General features: G+C 51.9%; 2 protein-coding genes across 2 annotated transcripts in view; both read left to right on the plus strand.

Moving 5' to 3' along the window:
- Positions 1–97: 97 nt before the first annotated feature.
- BPIFB3 (BPI fold containing family B member 3) lies at positions 98–16,531 on the plus strand. The gene is made up of 15 exons (XM_012804114.1): positions 98–271; positions 1,190–1,346; positions 3,287–3,391; positions 3,762–3,902; positions 5,129–5,192; positions 6,795–6,855; positions 7,866–7,957; positions 8,094–8,273; positions 9,896–9,949; positions 11,763–11,933; positions 12,751–12,818; positions 14,255–14,297; positions 14,995–15,058; positions 15,589–15,665; positions 16,472–16,531. The coding sequence occupies exons 1-15, from the start codon at positions 160–162 to the stop codon at positions 16,499–16,501; spliced, it is 1,419 nt and encodes a 472-aa protein (XP_012659568.1). The 5' UTR covers positions 98–159; the 3' UTR covers positions 16,502–16,531.
- Positions 16,532–24,077: 7,546 nt separating this feature from the next.
- BPIFB4 (BPI fold containing family B member 4) overlaps positions 24,078–24,382 on the plus strand; it is a 29,272-nt gene continuing 28,967 nt past the window's right edge. Inside the window, exon 1 of the mRNA XM_003788100.3 lies at positions 24,078–24,198. Within this exon, the coding sequence (XP_003788148.1) occupies positions 24,093–24,198 (106 nt within the window). The 5' untranslated portion in view covers positions 24,078–24,092. The remainder of the gene's footprint in view (positions 24,199–24,382) is intronic.

Here is a 24,382-nt window from a genome sequence, read left to right on the forward strand (position 1 = left end):
CATTTGGGGCTTTCCTGGAAGTAAGGCAGGACTTGGGCATGCAGGTGGACAGGGGTGAGGGGCAGCCCAGGCTGGTGGGGGGAGCCGGAAGGGAAAAGCTTGATCACGAAGGGTGTTTCAGAGGCCCTGCTTCTACCCCTTACAGCTGTGCAGCCAACAATGCCGCGTGTGTGGTCCCTGCTTTTGCTCTGGGGCCTGGTGACTCCATGCCAGGGGCTGCTTGAGACTGTGGGCACGCTTGCTCGGATTGACAAGGACGAACTTGGCAAAGGTGAGCTGGGGTTGGGGGACAGTCTGTGCAGGGTCTGCTGCAATGTCAATGATCCCGTCCATATGCTTAGAGGATCTGCTTTAAGAACAGATGAGAAAAGTTTGCAACTCTCAGATGCTCAGAGATTACATTCTCCTAGGACACTGAGAGGAGGAGCTGAGTGTTCAGGGTTAAAAGTGTGCTTGCAGGCTCACGTGGTGATTAATCTACTTTTCTGAGAGCTGGACTGGGTGACATGGGCTAAGACTGTGTGGGGCTCAGAGACGGAGAAGGATGGGCTTGAGGAGGTCGAGGGGAGGATGTGGGCTGGGCTGGTGTCTCTGTCCCCCATATCTGGGGTAGGGAACTCTACCTAGCATTTGGTGATACAGGGCCCAGGGGCCCATGGTGACAGTCTCAGAGATGGAGTAGAAGAGAGAGCAGCTGTGAACGGGAAATGCTTCAGAAAGGCCACTCTGGCCTGCCTCTATCTCCACAGGGTGGTCAGGTGTCCAAGGAGAGAAGAAGTCACCTCCTCCAGCTTGATCAAGGCCCTGGTGGCTACAAGCTTCTCCTTGGCTTTCCCTTTTGAGGGCAGCCCAGGATTGGGAGCCCAAATTATACAATTGGCCTCTGATTTACTGTGTGACTTTGGGCAAGTCTCTGCCCCTCTCTGGGCCTTAGTTTCCCCAGTTATAAAACAAAGAGATTGTCATGAAATTCACTCACTCATTCCAGAGGTGCTTACTCATACCCTCCACGTGCCCAACAGTGAGCGTAAGACGCTGTTATGGCACAGTGGGTTCCCGTGTTAACCTCTGGGTCAATTCCATTAGAAAAAGAGATTTACTCAAGCTCAGAAGAATGAGGCAGCTGCCATGGTCCCAGGGCTGAGGCAGGGGTTTCTAGTATATCTTTCTACCTTGGCTTTCTCTGCAGCCATCCAGAACTCACTGGTTGGGGGTCCCATTCTGCAAAATGTGCTGGGGACAGTCACATCCGTGAACCAAGGCCTCTTGGGCTCTAAAGGGCTGCTTGGAGGAGGTGGCCTGCTGAGCTATGGAGGGATTTTCCGTGTTGTCCAGGAGCTCTCTGGGTGAGTCCTTCAAGGGGGCCTTTGGAGTACTGCCAATGGAGGAAAGAGCGACTCTTCTTAATCTGTTGGCAGGCAGGGAGGGTGGTATGGGGAAATATGGTGATCGGGGTCTGAAAATGGAGACCCTACTGTGTGCCTGGCAGAGAGAGAGAGCAGCATACCACTGTGGTTGACAGTTCCAACTCTGGGGGTAATACTGCCATAGTTACTCACATTGTGACCATGGGCAGGTCACTCTGACCCGGCATCTATGTGGCTCCATCCCTCCCCCACTTCAGGTTCAAAAGAGCCCTGCCCTGACTAGCCCTTTCTCAGCCCTGCTCCTGCCTTCAAGTTCTCTGGGTGACACATTGCTCCCCTGAACACCATAAATTTTACTGGTTTGTTTTGCCTTTCCCTGCCAGGTTATAATAAACAAGAGGTGTGGCGCTTTTCTCTAGGCTGTCACCATGGTGTTCCCGGTATCATAAATGCGCTTTGCACATAATGGATGCTCAAAATGGATTTTCAAATGCATGCATGAATAAAATCACTTAGTAGCTACTATGCATCACTTACCGGCCACCTCCCCAGGGTTTTCTGTGTGTCTAGCACTGTGCTGGCCACTCCGAATGGGTTATCTCACTGAATCCAGAGGTTGGGATATTAGCAGCCACACTGAACAGGTGAGGAGATTGAGGCCCTGGGCAGTGAAGTGACCTGCCTAAACTCACCCAGTTGGGACAGGAGGGGTGAACATGTCTGCGTGTTTAATCACATAGCTGGTGGTGGGGAAGGTCAGATGACAAGCTCCAGAGAAGGCTGAGGCCCAGAGTATGGGGAAGGGTCGCTGGAATGGGTCCAGTGGAAATTAGGAATAGGAAATGGTGCTGGGAGCAGAAGAGGGGGGAATGGTTGTCCACATGGCATCTGGAAGGGGGCTGGTGAGTTCTGATGCTGCTTGAAGCTCACTATGTGTCACTCGGTGATAAGTGCTGCCAATACCCCTATTTTATAGATCAAGGCACAGGACAGCAATGTGACTTGCCCAAGGTCACATCATCAGTCAGTGGCAGAGCTGGGGTTTGAACCCTCTGGCTCTTCCTGGTTCACTACTAGCAGCTACTCATGGGTTGCCAGCACAGTGAGTTAATCTGTGCCAAGCGGTTAACATAGAGCCTGGCCCACAGTAAGCACTGGATAAATACTATTATTGTTGTTATACAGAATCTCCCTTCTGGGTGAGACTAGAGTCTCAGACATGACCCTCCTTGCCTCAAAGAGCCCCCCGTTTGTGGTGGAGCCTGACAGCAACGATCTTGTGAGTGCAGGGCAGTGATGAAGGCAGCCCAGGCAAGGTCGGGGAGCCACTTGGAGGTCATCTGCCTCACGCAAAAAGCCAGGAAGGAAGGCTTCCTGGAGGAGGGGAGACCCTAGTGAAATCAGGAGACCTAGGAAGAGTCAGCTTGCTGAAAGGGGATGCAAAGTGGAAGGAAAGTCAAGGGATGGGTGTCCTGGACAGAAGGAACAGCCTGAGCAGAGACCCAGAGGACAGAGAAAGTGATGAACTGTGAGAAGCCACTCACAGAAGTCGTGTTTGAGAACCCACTTGGGCTGTGAGTCTGGGAAGTACAGGTGGTGGACAATGTCAAGGCTGAGGAGGAGAAAAAATTCTAGCTCATTGAGCCATCAGCTATGATGACAATGTTACATTTATTGAATACACATAATACCAGACTCTACACCTAAGTTATCTCACTGTCTTTCTAACATTCCCATGACGTAGGTAGTAGTATCGTCCCACTTTACAGATGAGGGAACTGAGGCCCAGAGAAATGAAGGAACTGGCCCAGGGGCTCAGTGGGGTCTGTTGTTTCAAGATAGGATCTGGTCTGGGATAATCCAGGCACCAGGGTTATGTGGAAGAGAGCAGCCCTCTCTGTGACCCCCCCCCATTCCAGGCTGAAGGTTGATGAACTCACCCTGCCAAAGATATCGCTGAAGTTGCTGCCAGCGTTTGGGGTGCAGCTGAGCCTGCACACCAAGGTGGGCCTGCATGGCTCTGGGTGAGTGTGCCCCTGGGGACCTCTATCCTACTGCTTTCCAACCCCCCTCACCATCCCTATTGGGGATTCCTACTCTGTTGTCCCCCACCCTATTTCCTCCCCAAAGGATTCCCCATTCTATTATTGCCCCCTGGATCCCACCCCAGTACCCCTTCCAGGGAACCCCCACTCCAGTGACTCCCTCCGGCACTAGCCCACTGCCTGGCATCCCCAGAGGCAGTGGGGAAAGAAAGCAAAATGAGGCGGGGTGGGGGGGCCGTGATAAGACGAAGGCCTAGTTCCCTTTGGGGGAGGCCCCTCCTCAGACCTGGGGCAGACGGGGTGGAGTGAGCCCTGGCAGTCTGGCCATGCCCCAGGGTCTGTCTTGCAGCCCCCTGGGTGGCCTCCTGCAGCTGGCTGCAGAAGTAAATGTGTCGTCCCGGGTGGCGCTGGGCATGAGCTCACGGGGTACGCCCATCCTCGTCCTCAAGCGCTGCAGCACGCTCCTGGGTCACATCAGCCTGCTCTCAGGGTGAGTCCACCTGGGTGTCTGGGGTCTCCCCACAGCAGCCGGCTGGGGAGTCTTGAACTCAGTCAACCCAGGGATCTCGCCATCCCCAGATAGAGCAATCTGGGGTCATCTGGGGTCCCTCCATCTGTGGGAATCTAGGTCCCTGCTCTCAGCACATCAGAGACCTTGCTTTGTCCCTGACTTCCTTATGTGACCCCAGGGGAACCTCTTCCCCAGTCTGGACCTCAGTATTCCCATCTGTATAATGAGGAACTGAATTTGATGATCTGGAAGGCACTTCTACATCCATCTCTCCCCTGGGCCTGTTCAGGACAAGGTGGCATTTCCCTATGCTTGTGTTAAATCATCGCTTCCATGGGACAGTGGAGACCCAGAGAGGGCAAGGGATTTACCCAGGGTCACACACCATCAGGCAGGGATGAAACGGGGCTGCCATCTGAGTGGGTCCAGGGCTCTTCTCAGCACTCTATACCCAGCCCGAGCCGCTTCACACCTGTGTCTCCCCCATCAGTGTCTTCATCCCAGGCCCAAGGCCAGCCCTCCTCCCCATCTACATTGGACATCTCTGAGCAGCGACAGCCCCTCAGGCAGACTTGTGTGCTCCCAGCATTAGGGCAAGGGGGGCTGCTCCTGTCTCCAGAAGGCCCTTGATGAGAGGATTCCGGGAGGGTCTTTGGGCTCCATCCTGCTCCTCTGGGCCAGAGTGGGCCTTGGTGGGAGTGAAACCCAGGACAGTGTGGGTATTCTATAGCTGTGGTTCTGGGACTGCCACCCTTTCCCCTGCATCCCGTGGTCTCCAAACAGTCCTGAGCCCATCTACACACCTCTCATCCTCAGGCCACCTCATTCATTCATTTAACGATTTTCTTTTGACTTTCCTCCCCTGTAGCCAGGCATGATTCTAAGCCCAAATGTCACTTGTCTACAAACGTTAGGGGAAACAAAGGGGACAGACGCTTATCCAGCACAGATTGTGTACCCCCCCCCACACACACACTCCATGTAATCTGGGCAGCACAGCTCTCTGTGACGGGCACTGTACAGATGGGGAAACTAGAGCGGTCCCCTGGGTGCCATGGCAAGGTGGAGCCAGGATTCAGCTCAGGTCTCCAAAGCCCCAGCCACTCCCACCAGGAAAAGAGGCAGGAGAGGCCCACCTGCCCCGTCACCTGGGGGGAGCCGTCCCCATGTGGCAACTGCGCCCTCACGCGTCTCACTCTGCCCAGGCTGCTGCCAGCACCACTCTTCGGGGTCGTGGAACAGATGCTCTTCAAGGTGCTGCCAGGACTGGTGAGTGTGGGGGCAGAGGGCCAGTGTGCACTCCCCTGGGCTCTGCCCCTTTCCCCCCCAGGTTTGGGTAGAGCCGGCGCCAGGCCGGATTAGGCTGTACTTCCCTTCCACACCCACCAGGTAATCCCCTCCTGGCCTGCTAATGGGTCCCGCAGGTGCGGCCCACCAGTCTGTGAGTAGGCAGGCACCATCCTCCCAGACCTCAGAGCCCAAGGGCACAGCTCCAGATGGCCTGAGTCCCCTGCTCCCAAATATGAATCTCCCTTCCCCTGTGCTCTATTGGTGCCACTAGTATTATTGTTGACTTATATTCTTCTTTAAATTAGCTTGAAATTAAAATTAGGACACTTAATGATTCTAAACTGAGCCCTGTGCTTGCCAATCACATCTTGAAAACACATACACACACATATCATAGGGTAACCACGTTATGATTAAAGAGTGCATGTCCCTGGCCTGCCCCAGCCCATTCTAGCTTCCATCAGGGGAAATGAACCACACTTGAGAAGCTGGACTGACCCGAGTCCATCCCCCCGAGGTAGAGGATAGGGATCTGTCGGAGTCACTCAGGCAGCAAAGTGTGGTCAGGCCTCTTGGCCCTAGACCTAGCTGACTCTGTGTGTCCTTGTGAACACCGGTGGTGGTGGCAAAGGAATGGGGACCTAGGGTTGGCAAAACTGCCCTGGGCTTCCCTGAGGAAGGCCATTTGGAAGGAGCTCAGCAGGAGGAGGGGCCCCAGGCAGGCCCATCTCAGGTGAATTTCAACCAGAGTGTGGGGGTGCCTTTAAATCACATCTCCTAACTGGGATCTCTGTGGCAGGGGGCCAGCAGCTAGGTTTCGTGTGACACAAAGAGGTTTTTAAAATAAGAGTTTATTGCCGACATTTAGAGATTAAAGATTTTTCTCAAAAATCCAGATTTCTGGTTTGTCTTGTGCAACCAGCTGCCCTGGCTGCCTGGTACCTCCCTCCTGCAGGTGGTGAACGGTTGGTGTCAATGGGGCCCACTCCCACCCCCACCACAGCCCTTTAAGTTTCATCCTGTTTTTGTGACTTGCCAGACCCTGGAAGTCCTGGAGTTTGGGGCTCCAAGTTGTCTCCTTGCCAACAACTGTGACCTTGGTCAAGTCACCTTTCTTCTCTGGCCCCTGCTGTAGAATGAAGGCTGGACAGGGTCATCTTGGAGGCTCCCGCTCTGTGGGCTCTGGGGCTTAGATTCTGTGATTTCCAGACTTGGGACTCTGGAAGCCAAACCGCCTGCCTGCTGCCGGTTCTCACAGCACAGGGGTTTGCCTTAAAACCAAGGTGGTGTGTGTTGTGTTGTCCACATGCCCCAACCAGCCTCTGACGTGTGTCCTCCCTGGTCTCCCAGCAACCTTTGAGGCTTACTAATGGAGCTCATGTAACGGAGGGAAGTGGGCTTAGGGACCCCTGAGCTCTGACACCTTCAGCCTCTCCCCAGCTTCACCTATGTGTCCCCATCTGTCTCTGCATTCCTCCTTGCCTTGGTCCCCAGCACCACATACTAAGCATTCAAAGAAAATGCCACTGTCCCCTGTAGCAAGCTCTTCTTTCTCTGTAACATCTCTTTCCCCCAACACAGCTGTGCCCTGTGGTGGACAGTGTGCTAGGCGTGGTGAATGAGCTGCTGGGGGCTGTGCTGAGTAAGTCGTGACCATACCTCCATCTCCTCCCCATCCCTCCTTGCCCCAGTGGGTGGGGGCACCGAGGGAGGGAGGGGCAGAATCCCAGAACCCCTTATTTGCTCCTCACACTGACGGGTTGCTGCTTTGAGGGGCCCCAGTGGAGGAGCCCAGGGGCAGCTACAGCTGCTCCAGCAGAACCCGAGACCTAGAAAGTTAGGTGCTGCTGGCCAGGATTGACTGAGCACCTGTGGTGCACTGGCCCTGGAGGAAACAGGAGGAAGAGATTGTTATTACCTTGCCCAGAGGTCTGAGGTCCAGGGAGCTGAAGTCTGGAAGCCAGGGCCCCACAGCCACAGTGGACCCCAGTCTCTCTGTGTCTATGGGGACACGAGTGCCTTTTCTGTCCATAAAAGGGCTTTGGGGAAGTATAAAAAGGCATAACCAGGAAAAGGATAGAAAACTTGGAGCAGGGCTCGGCGCCTGTAGCTCAGCAGCTGGGGCGCTGGCCACATACACCAGGGCTGGTGGGTTCGAATCTGGCCTGGGCCTGCCTGCCAAACAATGACAACTAAAAAAAAAAAAAAGCTGGGTGTTGTGGCAGGTGTCTGTAGTCCCAGCTACTTGGGAGGCTGAGGCAAGAGAATCACTTAAGCCCAAGAGTTAGAGGTTGCTGTGATGCCACAGTACTCTACCTAGGGCAACATAGTGAGACTCTGTCTCAGAAAGAAAGAAAACTTAGGGCAGATATGTGTCCATATGTGGTATTAGGTAAGAGAGGGAGGGCGGCAGGGTTAGTGGCATCAGCTCTGGAAAACAGATGCACTGGCTTTGCCCTCTGTGACTATGTGGACTTGGGCTGGTGACTTCCCAAGTCTGAGCCTCAGTTTCCTTACCTACAGAACAGAGATGACAACAGTGCCCAGGTGAATCCTCGGCAGAGTTGCAGGCCCTCAGCAAATGGAAGGAGGGGCTATTACTGTTGGAGACTGGGCTCATGGGGTCTTTCTCCTCCTCCCTTTCTCATGTAGGCTTGGTGCCCCTTGGGACTCTTGGGTCTGTGGAATTCACTCTGGCCACCCTGCCTCTCATCTCCAACCAGTACATAGAGCTGGACATCAACGTGAGTGCCCACAGGGGCCCTGCCTGCTGCTGGCGGTGGCATGGGGTATTGGAGAAGGATGGATAAGGCATGCTGGGGACAGGAAAGTGGGTAAACAGCCCAAGACCTTCCTCTGCCCTGTTTCTTGCCCCTGCAGCCCATCGTAAAGAACGTAGCTGGTGACATCATTGACTTCCCCAAACACCCCGTCCCAGTCAAGGTACCCCCCAAGGAGGACCACACATCCCAGGTGACAGTGCCACTGTACCTCTTCAACACTGTGTTTGGGCTCCTGCAGACCAGTGGTACCCTCGACATTGACATCACCCCCGAGCTGGTGAGTGTGACACCTCTGGGAGCTAGAGTGGGGGCTTCCTGGCCCCTGTGCCTGACAGTGTGGATGCTGACATAGTCACATGACCACCAGTCAGCCTTCCTGAGCCCTCTTCTCTATAATAGAAGAGAGTCACACTGCTGCTGTCCACTCCTTTACTTAGGGGAGACATTGCTAATGGATAATGTCCCTCTACTTGGTTTAATTTGAGACTTCTGAATCTTCAACTCAGCATTCCAGGAACTTACTTCCAATCGGACAGAACTAGCATATGAAATGAAGCCCACTTTCCATCCCTGTACCAGAGGAGCTCTTCTAGAGTCCAAAACCAAGTTTATACTGAAATGTGAATGGTTAGCATTTCTTCTGCTTTTTCAAGAGCATATTTGAGTTGGATAAAAGAAATCAGGGTTAGACTGCACCAAAGGTTACTTGGACATTTGTTCGGAAGCTTCTCAGACCTCCCTGCTACCATTCTGGCCCCTCTCACACTCCGGTGGGTCGGGAAGGCCCTGTTCCCTAGAGGCATTTTCTTGATCTCAGCCCTCTCCAGAGGCAGTGAGCTTGGGGAGCTACCCGGGTTCCCCACCCATAGCCGGGGTCCAAAAGAGCAGAGTTTATTTCTTGAAAGTGGGGTTCAGAGAATGCCCTGCAGGCCTCTGGGAGGTTGGAACAAGGGAGGTAGGCATCTTGTAGCTGAGGGATGGGGGTAGTCATAGCCAGACAAAGACTCTGAGTATAAGAACATGCCCTTCTGGGAAACCTGTGGACATGGGTGTGTATATACGAATTTCAGAGGCCTGATCTTGGTGCTGTCTGCCCCGGGGGTGTGTGTTGGGTGACTGGGAATCCTTCTGGCTAGGAGACAGTGTGTTTCTGTATATTTATCCTGTATGAACACGTCTGTTCTAATAAGTGTGCGTGTGTGGTTCTGTGGGGTCTCAAACATCAGAGCTCTAAAAAGCTGGGCTATCATTGATTAGCAACATGGGCAGACTGTAGTGAACTGGGGACCCGGTGCCCCGTTTCTCAAGCAAGTGTCACTTGCCTGCCCTGAGAGAGGAGGGTAGAGGCCCAGTGTAACCAGATTTTCCAACTTTTTAGCCATAAACTGGGAAATTTATATAAGGCCTCTTGATTTATAAATACTAGTAATAAATTCATAGTTTTTGAAAATACTCTTTGTATAAAAGGCAAAAATGTCTGGGGTCAGGTCTCTTGGGCCTTCAGATTCTGAGCTCTGGCAGAGTGGGTGGAAAGGTTCTGAAATTAGCCTGCTCAGGTTCAAATCCTGGTGACACTATTTGCCAATGGTATGACCCTGGACAAGAGCCTCAGCGTCCTCATCTGTAAAATGGGGGCACACACCTAGCACACACCTTTTTGAGTGGCTGAAAGGGTGAAATGAGTGAGTGCACACAAAGCCCTTAGCATGTGCTTGGCATGTAGCAATGCTCAGAAATTTCTGGCTGATAGAACAAACTTGGGTGTTTGTAGTGATATCTGTATATAATTGGCGGGGGAGGGGAAGGGGTGGATAAAACTGTTCTGCCTCTGCTGAGGCCTTCTTGTCCTGTCTATGTGGAGCATTCACTAATACCTCTCCCATTTGGTCTTGGGTCCAGGTTCCCAGTAATGTCCCACTGACAACTACACACCTAGCTGCTTTGGTCCCTGAGGTGAGTGACCCTTTCATGGGCTCTGATCACTATAGCTCTTTCTCAGTGAGCCAGAATCTGTCTCAATACAGCTTTCCAGGCAACTGCAATTGAATGTTGAGTCAATTTACGCTAAAATGTGAATAATTAATGCTTTTTTCTTTCCTGACAGTAGATTTTGCTTAGAGAGGACAGGACAAAGGACTGCCCCAGTTGGGCATTTGTCCTATGGCCGTTGCTTCTCTGGCAGTCAGAGGACAGGAGATTCTTTCCAGGTTGCTGAGCCTCCTGCCTCCAACAGCCTTACTTCATCTACCTTACTCAATCATTGTCTTCTCTGTCCCCAGAAAGAAAACTCAGGGCACTGGTCTTAGAGAAGGAAGAAAAGGAAGCAGAGTCAGAGTGGTTTGGCTACTGGGCATTAGTATATGACTTTAGGGCCCAGCCACTTTCTAAGCATGAGAACATGAATTCATACTAAAGTTGAAATGACTACTACAAGCTGATTATGTCACAGCAGGTTCCATTAGGACTTGAAGAGAAGCCCAGAGTTGAGGGTGCAGAGGATAAATTCTGTGAGTCTGTGAAGTTGTTGATTCAAAGCAACACTGGAGCATTGGAGTTTCAGGGAAAGAACAGGACTGGAGTTAGACATTGAGAAGAACCTCCTGAGGGCAGGAGTTGTAAGATGGTGGAGAGAGACCAGGGGCAGGCAGAGGTCCCTGGTTGCAGCAAACCAGTCCTGTCCCTCCAGCACAGAGGGGCTGGGCTTGTCTCTGGAGGCTAAAGCCTTTGATCTCCACCTGCTGGCCTTATAGATTAGCACTCCTGGCCCTGCTCTGAGTCTGGCTCTGTGCCTTCAGATTGTATGGGCACAAGAGGGTGGAGTCTGATGACTCCTGTCCTCATTATCCTGCAGCTTGGGGAGTCTGGGCTTGAGGTTCCCAAATTCCAGCGCTGAAATGTCCCAAGGGCCACAATTCTGTGTTCTAAGTTTCTGCAATTCCTTGATGTCATGATTATGGGACTCAGAATTCCCAGATTGTGTCATCATTTAGGTAGTCAACTAATATTCATTGAACACCTACTGTGTACCAGGCCCCATTCTGGAACAGGGACATACACGTACCTGTGTCTGGGGCTGCACAAGGGGAAAATGGTGGAAACAGACAGAAGCCTCTGTGCTCAAGAGATGGCCACTCTGGTGGGGGTGACAGACAATGGATATAGAAGCAAGAAGATAGTGTCAGAAGGTGAAAGAGAATGGAGTGGAGGAGGATTTGCAGGGCTGGGTAGTGCTTTTTAAAAGGGTGTTCTGCAAGGCTCACTGAGGAGGTGGCATTTGGGCAGAGGGCTGCAGGAGGTAAGGGAGAGAGCCATGTGGTTCCTTGGGGAAGACATTTCCAGGCAGCTAGAACAGCAAGTGCAAAGATCCTGAGGCAGGTGGGAGAGACAGCCCAGTGGCCCCTGAGTCTGAAATGGAGAGAATTCGGGACAGGAGTGGGAAGTGAGGAGGGGAGTGGAGAGGAGGGCTGGAATGGGTCACAATGGGCCGTAGGCCATGGCGAGGGTTCTGACTCTGAGGGAGACAGGGAGTCTGGCTTGTTAGTTCCATGGGTTGGAACTACCAAGTCACACATGCAGGTTGTGACTCTAAGTGCCTAAGCTGAGTGTCAGCCTTGTGGGGGCCGAGACCAGGCCTCTCTGGTTCACGTTGTAACCTCAGGGCCCAGCAGGGTTCCCAGTGCCTGGTGCATGCTTGCTGAGTGTTAACTGACTAATTCTGATCCTGGGGCATCTAAGCTGGCCTCATGCTCTATCCCTGTTTTTCCAGGCCCTGGGGAGGCTGCCACCAGGCCAGCACCTCGTGCTCCTACTGCGGGTGAAGGAAGCCCCCTCAGTCACACTCCAGAACAAGAAGGCCACTGTCTCCATCCCAGCCAACATCCATGTGCTGCCCTATGTCCCTCAAGGAACCCCTGAAGCTCTCTTTGAGCTAAATGGGGTGAGTGCCTTGTGGGGGAGCTGACACTGGGAATGGGACTGACCCTCTCCAGGCCTCAGGGGTGCCTTCCCCCCAGTTTCAGGGTAGGAGGCACCATGTAGCTCCACCTTGGTCATGATCTGGGCTGAGCCCCAAGTGCCTGCCTTGGCTTCTGCTGCCCCCTCCTTACATCAAGGCCCCCACGTTGCCTGTGCCTGTCAGCCTGCCTCTGCTTCCTCGGGACCCCAGGCATTACCCTCCTCTCCTGCCCCTCTCTGCTCAGATATCTCTGGGACAACTCCCCAGCTCCTGCCAGTCCTCCACCCCCAGTTGGGTCCCTCTTCCCAGACTCTGTACAAACCCACACTTGGGCCAAAACAGGCCTCTCCCCTGTTCACACCCTGTCCCAGCTCCCTGTGGCCATGCACCTAAGCCTGACCCTCAGCACCCTCCCACCTCACCCTCTGCCTTGCCCTTCCTTACTCCCTAGGCCTCAGTTACCCAAGCCCAGCAGGTCCGACCTCCCTGCCCTTGTTTGTGCCAGGTCTGCCATCTGGAGCACCATTCCCCTCTGTAACACTGTTCCCCCCTTGTCACCACCCTGGGGAGGCCTTCCCAGCTAAGCTGCAGGCTGCATTGAGGGTGACTCCAAAGTCTTCAGCCCCAGAGTTTCTTCTCATTCAATATCAATCTCCCTCAACGTTAATGCAAATTACCCTCCAGTAAGGGTCAGTGGAGGGAATAGATGGGAGGAATCTACCTATCAGCTGAGGCAGACCTGTCTTCCAGCTCCTTCTGCTGACTTTGGAGGTAACCTCTGCTTGTTTCACACATGCAGGTTGTGACTCTAAGTGCCCAACTGGCTGCCTCGGCTACCAAGCTGCACATCTCCCTGTCCCTGGAACGGTAATGTGGGATCCTGGGGACAGAATCTTGTATATTGAGCATCATCTGGGTTGCAGGGGTTTTCCCAGTATCTTCATTGCCTTCTAGATATCCTAGGGAGGGGACAGTGTTAGCCTGATTTACAGATGAGGCACCTGAGGCTCAGAGGAGCAGCCGGCAGATGGGCTTTTTCCATTGTATCCTCTGTCTGCTCAAAACCTGTCTCTGGGACGGGAAACCTGCCACCAGGATATGGAGGCTAAACTCCCCAAGTTATCAGCCCCAGAGGCTGATTCCAGAGATAGCTGTTCTTGAATGTTGTGCCTGCTGTGTTATTCACATGGTCTTGTTATTTCCCTAATCTCCCCACTATGCCCAGGTAACTCAGCATCATGGTAGTCAAAATAACCAAGATGATGGTGTTGATGACAGTCCTTCCATACACAGGCACAGCACTTTACAGTCTGCAAAGCCCTGCCTTCTGCTTCCTTGGGACCTCAGGCGTTACCCTCCTCTCCCCTGCCCCTCTCTGCTCAGATATCTCTTGGACAATTCCCCAGCTCCTGCCAGCCCTCCACCCCCAGTTGGCTCCCTCTTCCCAGACTCTGCACAAACCCACACCTGGGCCAATACACATCCCTCCCCTGCTCTCCCAGCTCCCTGTGGCCATGCACCTGGAAACAGGGGTTTGTCCCTGGAAGCAAGTCTGCACTCTGGGCCTCCAAGCTCCAGGCCTGATGCTCTCACTGCAGTGGGACTGGAGCCTGTCTGTCCCTGCCCTCGTTGCCAGGGCTTTCCCATGCGTCTCTGGGATCTTTCCATCCTGAGTCACAGGCACCCCATGCCCCCTGACTCTCTTTCAGTGTCCCCTGGACCCCTCAGTGTATTGCTGCCTCCTGCATGGATCCACTGTGGGCCCCTTGCTAACCTTGGCAGAAGGCCTCCCAACCCCCGAGTGCATCCCCATTTCCTGGTGGCAGTTCATGCCTCAGCTTCCAGAGATAGAGACAGCACACCCAGGCTCTGGTGCTCAACCTCTGCTTGGGCCAGCTGTGATCCATCAGGGAGCCTTTACTGACGGCCTGCTGTAGCAGGGAACTCTGTCCAGTGATCAGTCTGTGGGGAGGATCACTCTTCTAAGGGGTTTATCCAACTACCCAGGGTCAAATAGCTGAGAGTCAGACCAAGGCTCCAAGGTCATGGCATCAGAGGTGATGGTCATAATATCTGAGAAGGGAGGTCAGATTCCCCCAGGTCCACTTTATAGGTAGGAAAACTGAGTCCTGGAGTCACAGCTGGATAGAGGCAGACTTGGGCACATAACCCTGTTTTCTGATCCTGGAAAGCTATGTCTGGGATAGGCTGGGGCAGGCAAGGCAGGCACGACAGCTGTGAGCAGGGAGTATGCTGGGAGTGGGGCGTTGGGAGGCTCTTACCTTCTCTCTTCTTGTCGTCAGGCTTAATGTCAAGCTGACCTCTTCCTTTTCCCATGCCTTTGACGTAAGTTCCTGATGGGTGAGAGGTGTGGTGGGTAGTGAGGGGCTTCAGGTGTGGGCAGGGAAGCAGGTGGCTATGGGTCAGAGGCCATATGGCTGAGCTGGCTGCATTCTGGGCTCTGTCCCAACCAGCCAACAATCTGGGGTGGGCAAATGTCAGAGCAGGTGTGTGTGCATGTGAGAAATGGCAATCATCTCAGGAGAGTGACTCTCATGATCTTCCAAGTCTTGGAACCTCACGAAGTTGCAAGCTTCTAGAAATACAGAAAGATCCAAAATTCTGGAACTTCACTCAAGGAATAAGATCCCAGAACTTAGAAATTTATGTTTCTGAGCCCACAGAACTCTGAGATTTCTGCTCACAGAGTTCTTCTAGAGCTGGGCACACTTCCTTCGCTCTTTCTCAGGCACTGCTAGAGGGGGTAGGGTTTCTTCTAGGAAGGCACCTCTAGAGCCCACAGACTTTTCTTCTAGGAAGGCTCTTCCAAGTTCATGGGGCCAAGGGCAAAGCCAGCCTAAATCACAGTCCCTTTTAGGGTCACTGGTAAACAGTCCACCCCTGTGGGACCTGTGTCCACCAAGAGCTGTGTCTGCAGGCCTAGGGGAGGCTGGGGCAGTCAGGCCTCTGGATTTGCCTCCCTGGGAAGGGGCTGCTGCTTCCACAAGGCCACACCTCTAAGCCCCTGTGTGCTCTGTTGCAGGCATCCCATTTAGAAGAATGGCTCAGCGATGCCATCAGGGCAGCATATGTACCGAAGCTCAATGGTATGGCGGCCTTTGTTATCCTCTTGGATACATGGAGTGTCTCAATTCAGGATTGTCTATTGCCTCTCTCCATTGTTCTGATGGGGGGACACTGAAGTCAGAGAGGAGTTGATACCCATTTGTAAGATGCAGAAACTGAATCATCAATGTTTCCACTCAAACAACATTGATTAACATGTACATCATGCCAGGCTCAGGGCCCCAAGAGCTAATCTGGCCTCGATCCTGCCTTCCTTAATCTCCCACAATCCAGTGGGAAATAGTTATATAAATAGGTGATTAGAATATAGATGACCCAAAGTATGAAAGGGAATGGTGGAACCTCTAGGAGGCTTTGCTGAGGGGAGCCACTGACACAATAGAGAAAAGGGACATTTTTGTTTGGGTGTAAGAGGATGAGTAGGAGTTTGCCAATAAGAAACTGAATCCCTAACAAGAAAAATGGCTGGCTCAAGGAAAATGGTGGAATAGGGTCAGCAGGGTCCAAGATCCCCCATGTAGCTTTGCTTTCAACCATTCCTCCTTTACAGTGGCCTTGGATGTTGGAATTCCCCTGCCAAAGATTCTCAATGTCAACTTTGCCAATTCAGTTCTGGAGATCATAGATGTGAGTTTCCCATGAACATGTGGCCCACATGGGCCTTAAGCTTGTCTCTGGAAAGCCTTGCTCGAAACTCATGAGGAATGCTCTGCCTCATCCTTTGGCCTGTCCCTGCACCATTTTCTCAGTTGCTCAGAGATAATAACAAATTACATTGCATGCAAAGGGCAAATATATGACCCATGTGCTACCACTCCTTTCTTACTTGAGCATGGCAGATATTGTCAATCAATCACAAAGTTCTTTCCTCTTGGATTCAGACACATGTCTGGCTTGTAGAATGGAGCCTCAGATTCATTCACAGGATCACAGTTCCTTGGTCCACAGGTAGCAAATACATGAGCTATCTCTCCCTTATCCTGTGCCTGTGGCAGACATGACTAATAGATCACAACATTTTTCTTGCTGAATACTGGCATGGCCTCACAATCCTTTCCAAACCAACACAACTTTGTGATTTGGAACAGCTTTGAGAAGTGGACAGAGCAACAACTTCTGTATCCATTTCTCATATGAGGACCAAAGCCAAGGGAGGTCAAATTTCTGGCCCAAGGTCTCACAGTAAGTTAGTAGCAGAAATAGTAATCGAACTTGAATCTCTGACATCCTAAAGTCAGAACTGTTCCACCCTGGATGTCATTTATCCATCATTCATTCATTTGTTCACTCATTCATTTAATGAGTGCCTTCTGGGGTCCAGGTGCAGTGCTAACCCCAGGGCAGGGGGATATAGATGGCTGGGAGATGGGGGCATGAGAAGGATGTAGGGCACAGGGCTCAGAGGCCTAACCAAGAGCTATGGTTTCTTACAGAATGCTGTTGTGCTGACCGTGGTATCCTGAAGCTGAGATGGCCAACATTTGTCCCTGTTGACTACCAGAGTACACCTTCCCACTCTGCCTCAGTTTCTGTCCCAGGGTCTAGCCTGTGCTAGTGACGATATAAGCATCCCCTGTCCACCCAGGTCTACCTGTGTCCTCTGATCCTGCAGCTCTGCCCCAGTTTGGGGTGGGGACTGCCGGACTAGCCACAGAACTGCTTCAGAGAGGGCTCTGGGGCCTCATCAGCCAGTCCTGAGCTTTCAATAAACTGCTTCTCTATCTTGGCACCCCCAGCTGGTTTGTTCCCCAGTCACGGAGGAGCCACCTTGGCCTCTGCCTCCTTGTCCTCCCCAGCTCTAGGCAGGAGCTTCTGGGAGGTGAGGAGACTTGAGATCTCGTCATTGTAGCTTTGAGTCCCAAAGTGACCTGGTTGACTGGGGCAGCCTTGGTGTCCTGTTCTCCCTTCCTTGCCATCTCAGCCTCCCGCGCTCTCTCTCATCTCTCTTATCTCTCTCTCATCTCTCTCTGATCTCTGATCACTCTTTCTCATATCTCTTTCTATCTCTCTCATCTCTCTCTCTCTCATCTCTCTCTCTCTCCCTCCTCCAAATACCTCTATCTTTCACTCTGTCACTCTGAGTATGAGTCAGTCTCGCTCTGTCTCTGACTTTAGGGCACTTACCCAAAGGGACATCTGAGTTGAATTCTGAAGGGTAAATAGGAGTTTTCCAGAGAGAAAAGCACCCACCCTCCAGGAAGCAAGGATGAGTGAAACTGGCCCTGCCCTGGAGGCCCCCGTGGCTGCATATCACAGAAGCATACTCCTCTGAACACAGCCATGCCAAACGCTCTGAGTGCAGATGGGGAAACTGAAGCTGGAGTGGGGCCTGGCTGGGTCAGGATGAGAGGCTGGGTGTCCTGCTCCCGGTCCTGGGCGCCTCCCCCCTGCTCAAGATGGGCCACTTTGGGGAAAAATGGCCTCAAGTCAGCACTTATGGGTGACCTGAGTGGAGAGGTGCCAACAAAGTTTGGGTAACTGGCTCAGAGGACTGGGGGCTAGGGGACAGGCAAAGGAGAGTTGGAGCTAATCTGAAGGTCTGTTCACCACTCCTTCCTTCCTTCCTTCCTTCCTTCCTTCCTTCCTTCCTTCCCTCCTTCTTTCTTCTTTCCCTCCCTCCCTCCCTCCAACCCTCCCTCCTTCCTCCCATCCATCCATTGTACATTTATTGGTCTACGCTGTATGCCAGGTCCACTGCTGGATGATATTTCAGGGTTTGTCTTTGGCTCCTTTGTTCAAGTGTTACTAAATCTCATGTGGATAAGTGCGTGGCTTGAGTCAGTGGCCTGTACTCAAGTCCCACAGTGGCTGCTGCTGGCTGGCCACGTGGCCTTGGGCTCGTCATTTAATCTCTCTGAGCCTCATTTTCTTCATCAGTAACTTGAGGATGTTGTAATCATGTTCTGAGGGGTAAGCCAGCACCCTGGTGTGACTTGTCTGTAAGATGCCCCCAGTTCCCGTTAGCTCTTGTTACTCAGCATTATTCTACCCCTTCCAGGCCTCATCTGATCCCTCCTCTGCGGCCACAGCCCCAGCGTGTACACTGTCCTCGTCTCTCACAGGAGCACCCCTCCCCAGACTCCCACTCTCCTCTCTGACTGCAGTGGCTGGGTTCTCAGTGCCAAGAGGAAGTCATCCAAGCCCCTTGGTTTGGCATTCAAGGCTGCCTGGCCTCAGCCGATTTCTGCTGGTGCACAGGAGGGAGCAGGACTATCTCTGTGCCTCAGGCCCCTCATCTGTGAAGTGGGAGTATGACAGTATTAATCATTAATAGACTATTTGAGGATTAAATAAGCCAGTCCTTGTGAAGTGCTGAGGAGAGTGCCTGCAACAGGGGAAACGAGCAACAGTGCCAGCCAGGCCTTTGTATGCCTGCTCCTTCCCTCTTCCCAGAGCAGTCCCCACTATAGTGTGCCTGGCAAACTCCTACCATCACTCATACCCGGCATGCGGAGTCCCACCTTGCCACGCTTAGGCAGTGTCCATATTGTATTTGCCACACTGAATGGTCACTGCCTCAGTCTCTTTCTCCTACTCGACCAAGAGCTCTTCAAGGTCAGGGACAGTGTCTGCTTCATCGCTGTGAGCCCTGCAGCTGCACAGAGTAGTGGTGAGAGAAGCTAACCTCTGTTGAGCACTCAGCGTTTACCAGAAACCACGTCACATGCTTAGTATCCCTTAGTGCACTTAATTCCCCAGCACCTGTAAGGGGTGGATATTATCGTCCTATTTTACATGTAAGGAAATAGGGGCTCAGAGAAATGGAGTCAGACAGCTTCTAAGTGGCAGAAGCAGGTTTAGAACTAGATCCTTCTGAGTCTAATTCCAACGCCTGGGCTTTTCACTCTTATGCTAGAAAGTAATCTTTGCTGCATTGATCGTGCACTTACTAAGTGCCCAGCACCATTCTGGTGGATGATGTTACGTCATCAACTCCTCGAATCCAGCCCTGCTTTCTAGGAACTGTTTTTATTTTCATTATACAGTTGAGGAAACTGAGGCACAGACAGTTTAAGTGACCTGCCCAAGGCCATACAACTCGGCAGTGACAAAGTCAGAACATTTTCATCATGATTATTATTACACTGTATTTTTACTGCAAGGGTCAGGATGTGAACCCAGTAATGCCCCCCAATTCCCCCACCGACTCTGGAGCCCAGGATCTGAACCTCTGCCCTTAGGGTGGGGAGTAAAGTGAGGCTGATGGGACCCTCCTGGCAGCCCTTGCAGCCCCATGGGCTGACAGTTCATGAAGAGACAAGGGCCGAGTGGAAGGATTGGTGGTGCATGTGGATCTGCTTCCTGATCTCAGCAACCCTTGTGTGACCCCCTCTACCCCCCGCATGGCCTCCTGAATGGCTGAGTCACCTTCAAGGTGTGTCACTTCCTGGGGAATGTGATGTCCTTCCAGCCCTCCCCTGCCAGGTCCCTCTCCAGCCCCACACAAAGGTGCCCTTTGGACACTAAGCCCAGGTGATCTCCCCGGCGCCAGGGCTGTGCTAATCTTCTCAAGGTGGCCAGGGGACAGCCTGGCCTCATGGCCACTAGGGCCTGATTGCTCTCAGGACTGAGGGAGGACAAGCATAGAGTCTTGGGTGACTGACAATAACCACCTTCATGTGTGCAGCGCCCTCTACAGTTTATAGTGTGCATTGCTTCCCCACTCTCAGGCACGGGGAAAAGGCACAATTCTTCTCTTTGCACTTTATTTCAATTTTAAAGGTGATATATTTGTTTAACAAGCATTATATCACACTAAGTGCTAGGAAATGGGAGAACCACAGACGTTTTAAAGAAAGGAATCCCAGGATCTGATTTACTCTGTAAGTGTGATCATTCTGAAATATTTCCAGTTTCCCCATTTTACAGAAGTGGGGGCTGGAGCACAGAGAAGGGAAGTTATTGGCTCAAGTTTATTCTTATAGGAGGTCGGGCAGAGTTAATCTCAGGCAGAGGCTGCTTTCGGGGGGGAGCTCACAGGGGGACTGCAGTTTACTGAGTTCTACGGCTCCAGGCACATCCCAGACATCTCCTATGTAATCCTCAAAACCCTACTGAGAAAGTGCAATTATGCCCATTTTGCAGGTGGCCAGACTAAGGGGAGAAATAGTTGTCCAGACTGAAAGGGCAGATAGGATGTGGGAATACAGATGTGTGACCCAAGTCTGACCTAGGTCTGGAGCTGCAGCTGCTTCCTCATGCCCCTCCCAGTCCCTCCCAAACTTGCTGCCACCTGGAACCTGTGGGGACCCAGGGTGATGGGGGTAAATATACCATGCACTGTGCCAGGCCCCATTCTCAGAATTCTGCAGGCCAGGACAGTTTCAATCACCATCTTATAACCAAGGAAACAGCAAGAACTGGCAGCAGACTTCAAGCCCGGTAACAAGCTTCAGAGACTTAACTGTTCCATTAATGCACCTACTGATGACGGGGAAATTGAGTCCCAAAGAAGGCAGGCCCAGAAGCAGAGAAGAAGCCAGCAGTGACACTGGCCGAGCTTGGCAGGACTTCACATCAATGATTACTGCCTTCAGAGAGTCCCACCTCCAGAGAGGGGGCAAGAAGCACCTCCATGTGGAGTTGAGGGCTACCACACCTTATTCCCAGACTGACTTGAGGGCAGACCTTGGAGGAGAGAGAGATGACCCTTGTCTCTTAGAATTAGCAGACTAATTAGCCTGGAGGGAGTGAGGAGGAGGTGACATAAATTAAACACAGAGGTAGGACCTGGCCGAGACTAGGGGAAGGGAAGAGAAGGGAAGGAATAAGGCCTCAGAGAACATCCAGTCCACTGGAGAGTAAGAGATTCATTCATTCATTTATCTATTCAGTCGTTCATTTGCTATATGGGCATCTGTGCCTGTGCTGGCCTATTGAGTGGAGCCCATTCCTGATTTTCCTGGAGAAGCAACACCTCATTCTGGACACCAGGGATCCCTGGGTGGTCCAGAGGAAGGGGAGTGGCTGGGGGAAGCTTTCTGTGGCAGCTGACATTTTGACCAAGGGAGTCTAGAGGGCATTGTAAGACGGCAAGGATGGTGCATGCAAAGGTCTGATGGCAGAAGGTGGGGGAGAGGGGAGCAGGAGGCAGCTAGGAGAAGGGAGGCAAGGAATGGGTAGTTCTGTGTGAGGAGAGGAATGGGGTGTGAGTGTGGAAGGCCTTGAATGCCAAGGGAAGGAGGTGCAGGCTGTGTCCCAGCAGGCCTTGGAGGCACAACTGGAAGAAGGCAAGAGCGTACTTTCTGGGGTGTTGGAAATGCTCTGTATCATGACAAAGGCGTGGACTGTGGGTTACCTGGTTGTATAAATTGTCAAAACTCAGGGTTGGCGCTTGTACCTCAGTGGTTAGGGCGCTGGCCATAGGCACTGGGGCTGGCGTGTTCAAATCCCGCCTGGCTGCCAAACAACAATGACAACTATAACAAAAAATAGCCAGACGTGTGGCAGGTGCCTGTAGTCCCAGCTACTTGGGAGGCTGAGGCAAGAGAATCACTTAAGCCCAAGAGTTTGAGGTTGCTGTGAGCTATGACGCCATAGCACTCTACCAAGGATGACAGAGTGAAACTCTGTCTCAAAAAAAAATTTTCAAAACTCAACAAATGAACCCTTAAGATCTGTGCATTTCACTATATCTAAAGAGCTAAAGAAAAGAATCAAAATGGCATGCATGTTCAGACGTTTCATGAGTGGTATGCTGATGTCTGCAACTTACATTGAAATGCATGCAAAATAAAAGGTAGATTAATGGATGGCTGCAAATATGCCAGCAAAAAAGACAGGCTGTTAACAGTAGGTGCAGTTGCTGGGTGACAAGTGTGTGAGTGTTTGCTGTACGATTTTTCAGCTTTACTATATATGTGGAATTTTCATAATGAAATATTTGAGGAAAACCTGCAGGTCAAAAAAAAAAAAAAGCCCATCTGGCCACCAGCCTTAAATTTGAGGGATTGGACCCACACCCATGTCCCCTAATCCTCAAATCAGGCCTGTGAGGCAGGCATTATACCCATTTAACAGATGGAAGTAAAGTGAAGCTCAGAGAAGGGAGGTGGCTAGCCTGAGGTCACATAGAGGGTTGAACATGGTTTGAATCTGCATCACCAAGTCCTGGGCACCTCCCATCTGCCCAGACCATCTTGAACGAGCAATGCCTGCCTTGAGCTAGAAATCAGACACATCTGTGGATGTTTCTAGTTCCCCATCTGGGGGCCTAACTGGGGTCTCCAAGAATGTGCCCAAACCAGGGACTGATAAACCCCAGCTCATGTGACACCATTTAGAGCTAAGCTCAGTTCTTAGAATTAGCCACAAACCACAAACACTTGTGGTTTTGGGGCTCAGAGTTTGATTCCCAGAACAAATCTGAGTTCTGATCTCTTATAATTACATGGTGTTTCCCTCTCTGGGTCTGGGCTGAGATTCTAGCTGCTATATAAGCCTGGTATGTGACCAGATTCAGCCAAAAGCAGAGGGTCCAGCAAACAGGACCTCTTAGGACTCAGCTGCGGGGACCTCCTGGGGGTAAGGAGAAGCCCTTCCCTATTCAGTATGCAGCCAGCTAGAGATATGCCAGGGTGACCCCTCTCTGAGCACAGGTATCTTGTCTATAACATGGACCTAGTCAGTAGAACCTTTTGGGGATCAACGAAAAGGCCTGAGTCATGCCAACTTCATGGGTAGCAGAGCTACACTCAATTTGCCCAGGGATGCTGGGTACCTGGGACCTTTGCTGCCTCCCTGAGACCCCTCAGTTGTTTGCGGATGCCAGAAACCCTTCCACTGGTGCCCATTTTTTAACTGAAGCACTGATCCCTCTTTGAACAGAGCTTTCTGGGCAAAGAGGTTGAGATGAGGTGAGGAAACTAGAAAAAAATTCTCACACATAAAGTCCTTCCCATTCTAGTATAAATGAGTGCCTCCACTACATTGCTGGGAACAGATGGGAGTGGGGAAAGAACTTGGAGGCTCTGTGAATCCCAAGAAACATGGGGACAGAGAAAAGATAAGATGGTGGATAAGTGGAGGGGGCAAAAGCCAGCAGTTTTATTTTGGCCCAGATGGGAGGCCATGTTCTGCACCAATTCTCTGAGGGTTGGTAGAGTGGGAGAAGCAGGCCAAGGAATAGAGGCAGCAAAATAAAGTTCTTGAAGTCTGCCCAGCTCATTCCAAAAAGGCATACTTCACCTCTCCAATCTCAACACATTCCCCACTCACTTGCTGGGGAGCTGAAATAACAGTCCCAAAGCAATTAACAATAGGTGCTGTTTATTAAATATACAATATACCATGCAATATGTTTGTGATTAAGAAGCAGAGGTTTAAAAAGATAAAGTCTCTTTCCTAAGGATTAGAACCCAGGTACCTCTGATCCCGAGCCCTTTATCCTAACTACATGATATAGAACTGATTTCTCCAAAGAGGTGAGCAGGGTGTCCGCTGGTTGGCTGGATATATGGAAGGTTGGCTAAATGGACGTGTTGATGGGTAGATGGACTTATGGAAAGATGGGTGGGTGGATGGATGGGTGGGTGGATATATGGCCGACTGGCTGGCTGGCTGGCTGAGAGATGGATGGATGATAGATAAATGGGAAGATGGATAGCTGGTTGGATGGAAGGATGATGAGTAGGAGGGCAGAACGAGAAGCTGAGTAGATGGCTGGGTGGATGAATAGATGGGTAGATACTGAAGAGACTTCCCCAGAGCCCGTCCACTAGCAGTTTGCTGTTTTTGTTGGAATCCCCATTGCCTGTCTCCCTAAGGCTCAATTTATAAATCCTATCTTGGGAGATCAACAGACATCCAGACTCTTGGACAGTTTGTTTAATGGGACTGCTTCCTGTTACCAGGTTCATTTTAGTTTGAAAAATTCAAATGGTGGTATCAGGAATTCTGGACCCTGCCCCACTCTGTCACCTTGGTGGGTCTCCCCTATCTGGATGTCAGGCTTCTGAGATGACTGAGGAGTGGCTAGTGCCACCTGCTGGTTGGGGGTGGCATCCAGCCATGGCCACAGGTGCACTGCCCCCTCAGCAGGGAAGCTGAGCCAGCATGTGGACAGCCTGGTGTGTGGCCGCTCTGTCCGTGGCAGCTGTGTGTGGCTTCCGTGAAGAAACAAACACGGTCCTCAGAGTTACCAAAAATGTGCTCAGCGACGGTGAGTCCAGCCCCAGTGGGGGTTTTGAGTGGCATGGGGTGGGCAGGGCAGGCGGGGCAACTCCAAAGTACCCAAGGGCCTGCCTCCTATTGGCAGATTTCACATCAGATGGCTGGGTGACTTCTCTCCGGCCTTAGTGTCCCCTTTTCCTTTTGGCTACCATTTCCTGAGTACCTACCTTGTA

Source organism: Otolemur garnettii, unplaced genomic scaffold (assembly GCF_000181295.1).
Source record: "Otolemur garnettii isolate 467f Iridium unplaced genomic scaffold, OtoGar3 scaffold00025, whole genome shotgun sequence".
NCBI lineage: Eukaryota > Metazoa > Chordata > Mammalia > Primates > Galagidae > Otolemur > Otolemur garnettii.

Excerpts from the sequence above, each read along its gene's own strand:
- BPIFB3 (XM_012804114.1), top strand. The coding sequence starts at position 160 with ATGCCGCGTGTGTGGTCCCTGCTTTTGCTCTGGGGCCTGGTGACTCCA. Across the intron at positions 6,856-7,865 it reads GCTGCTGGGGGCTGTGCTGA|GCTTGGTGCCCCTTGGGACT; the intron begins GTAAGTCGTGAC and ends TTTCTCATGTAG. Across the intron at positions 11,934-12,750 it reads CTCTCTTTGAGCTAAATGGG|GTTGTGACTCTAAGTGCCCA; the intron begins GTGAGTGCCTTG and ends TCACACATGCAG.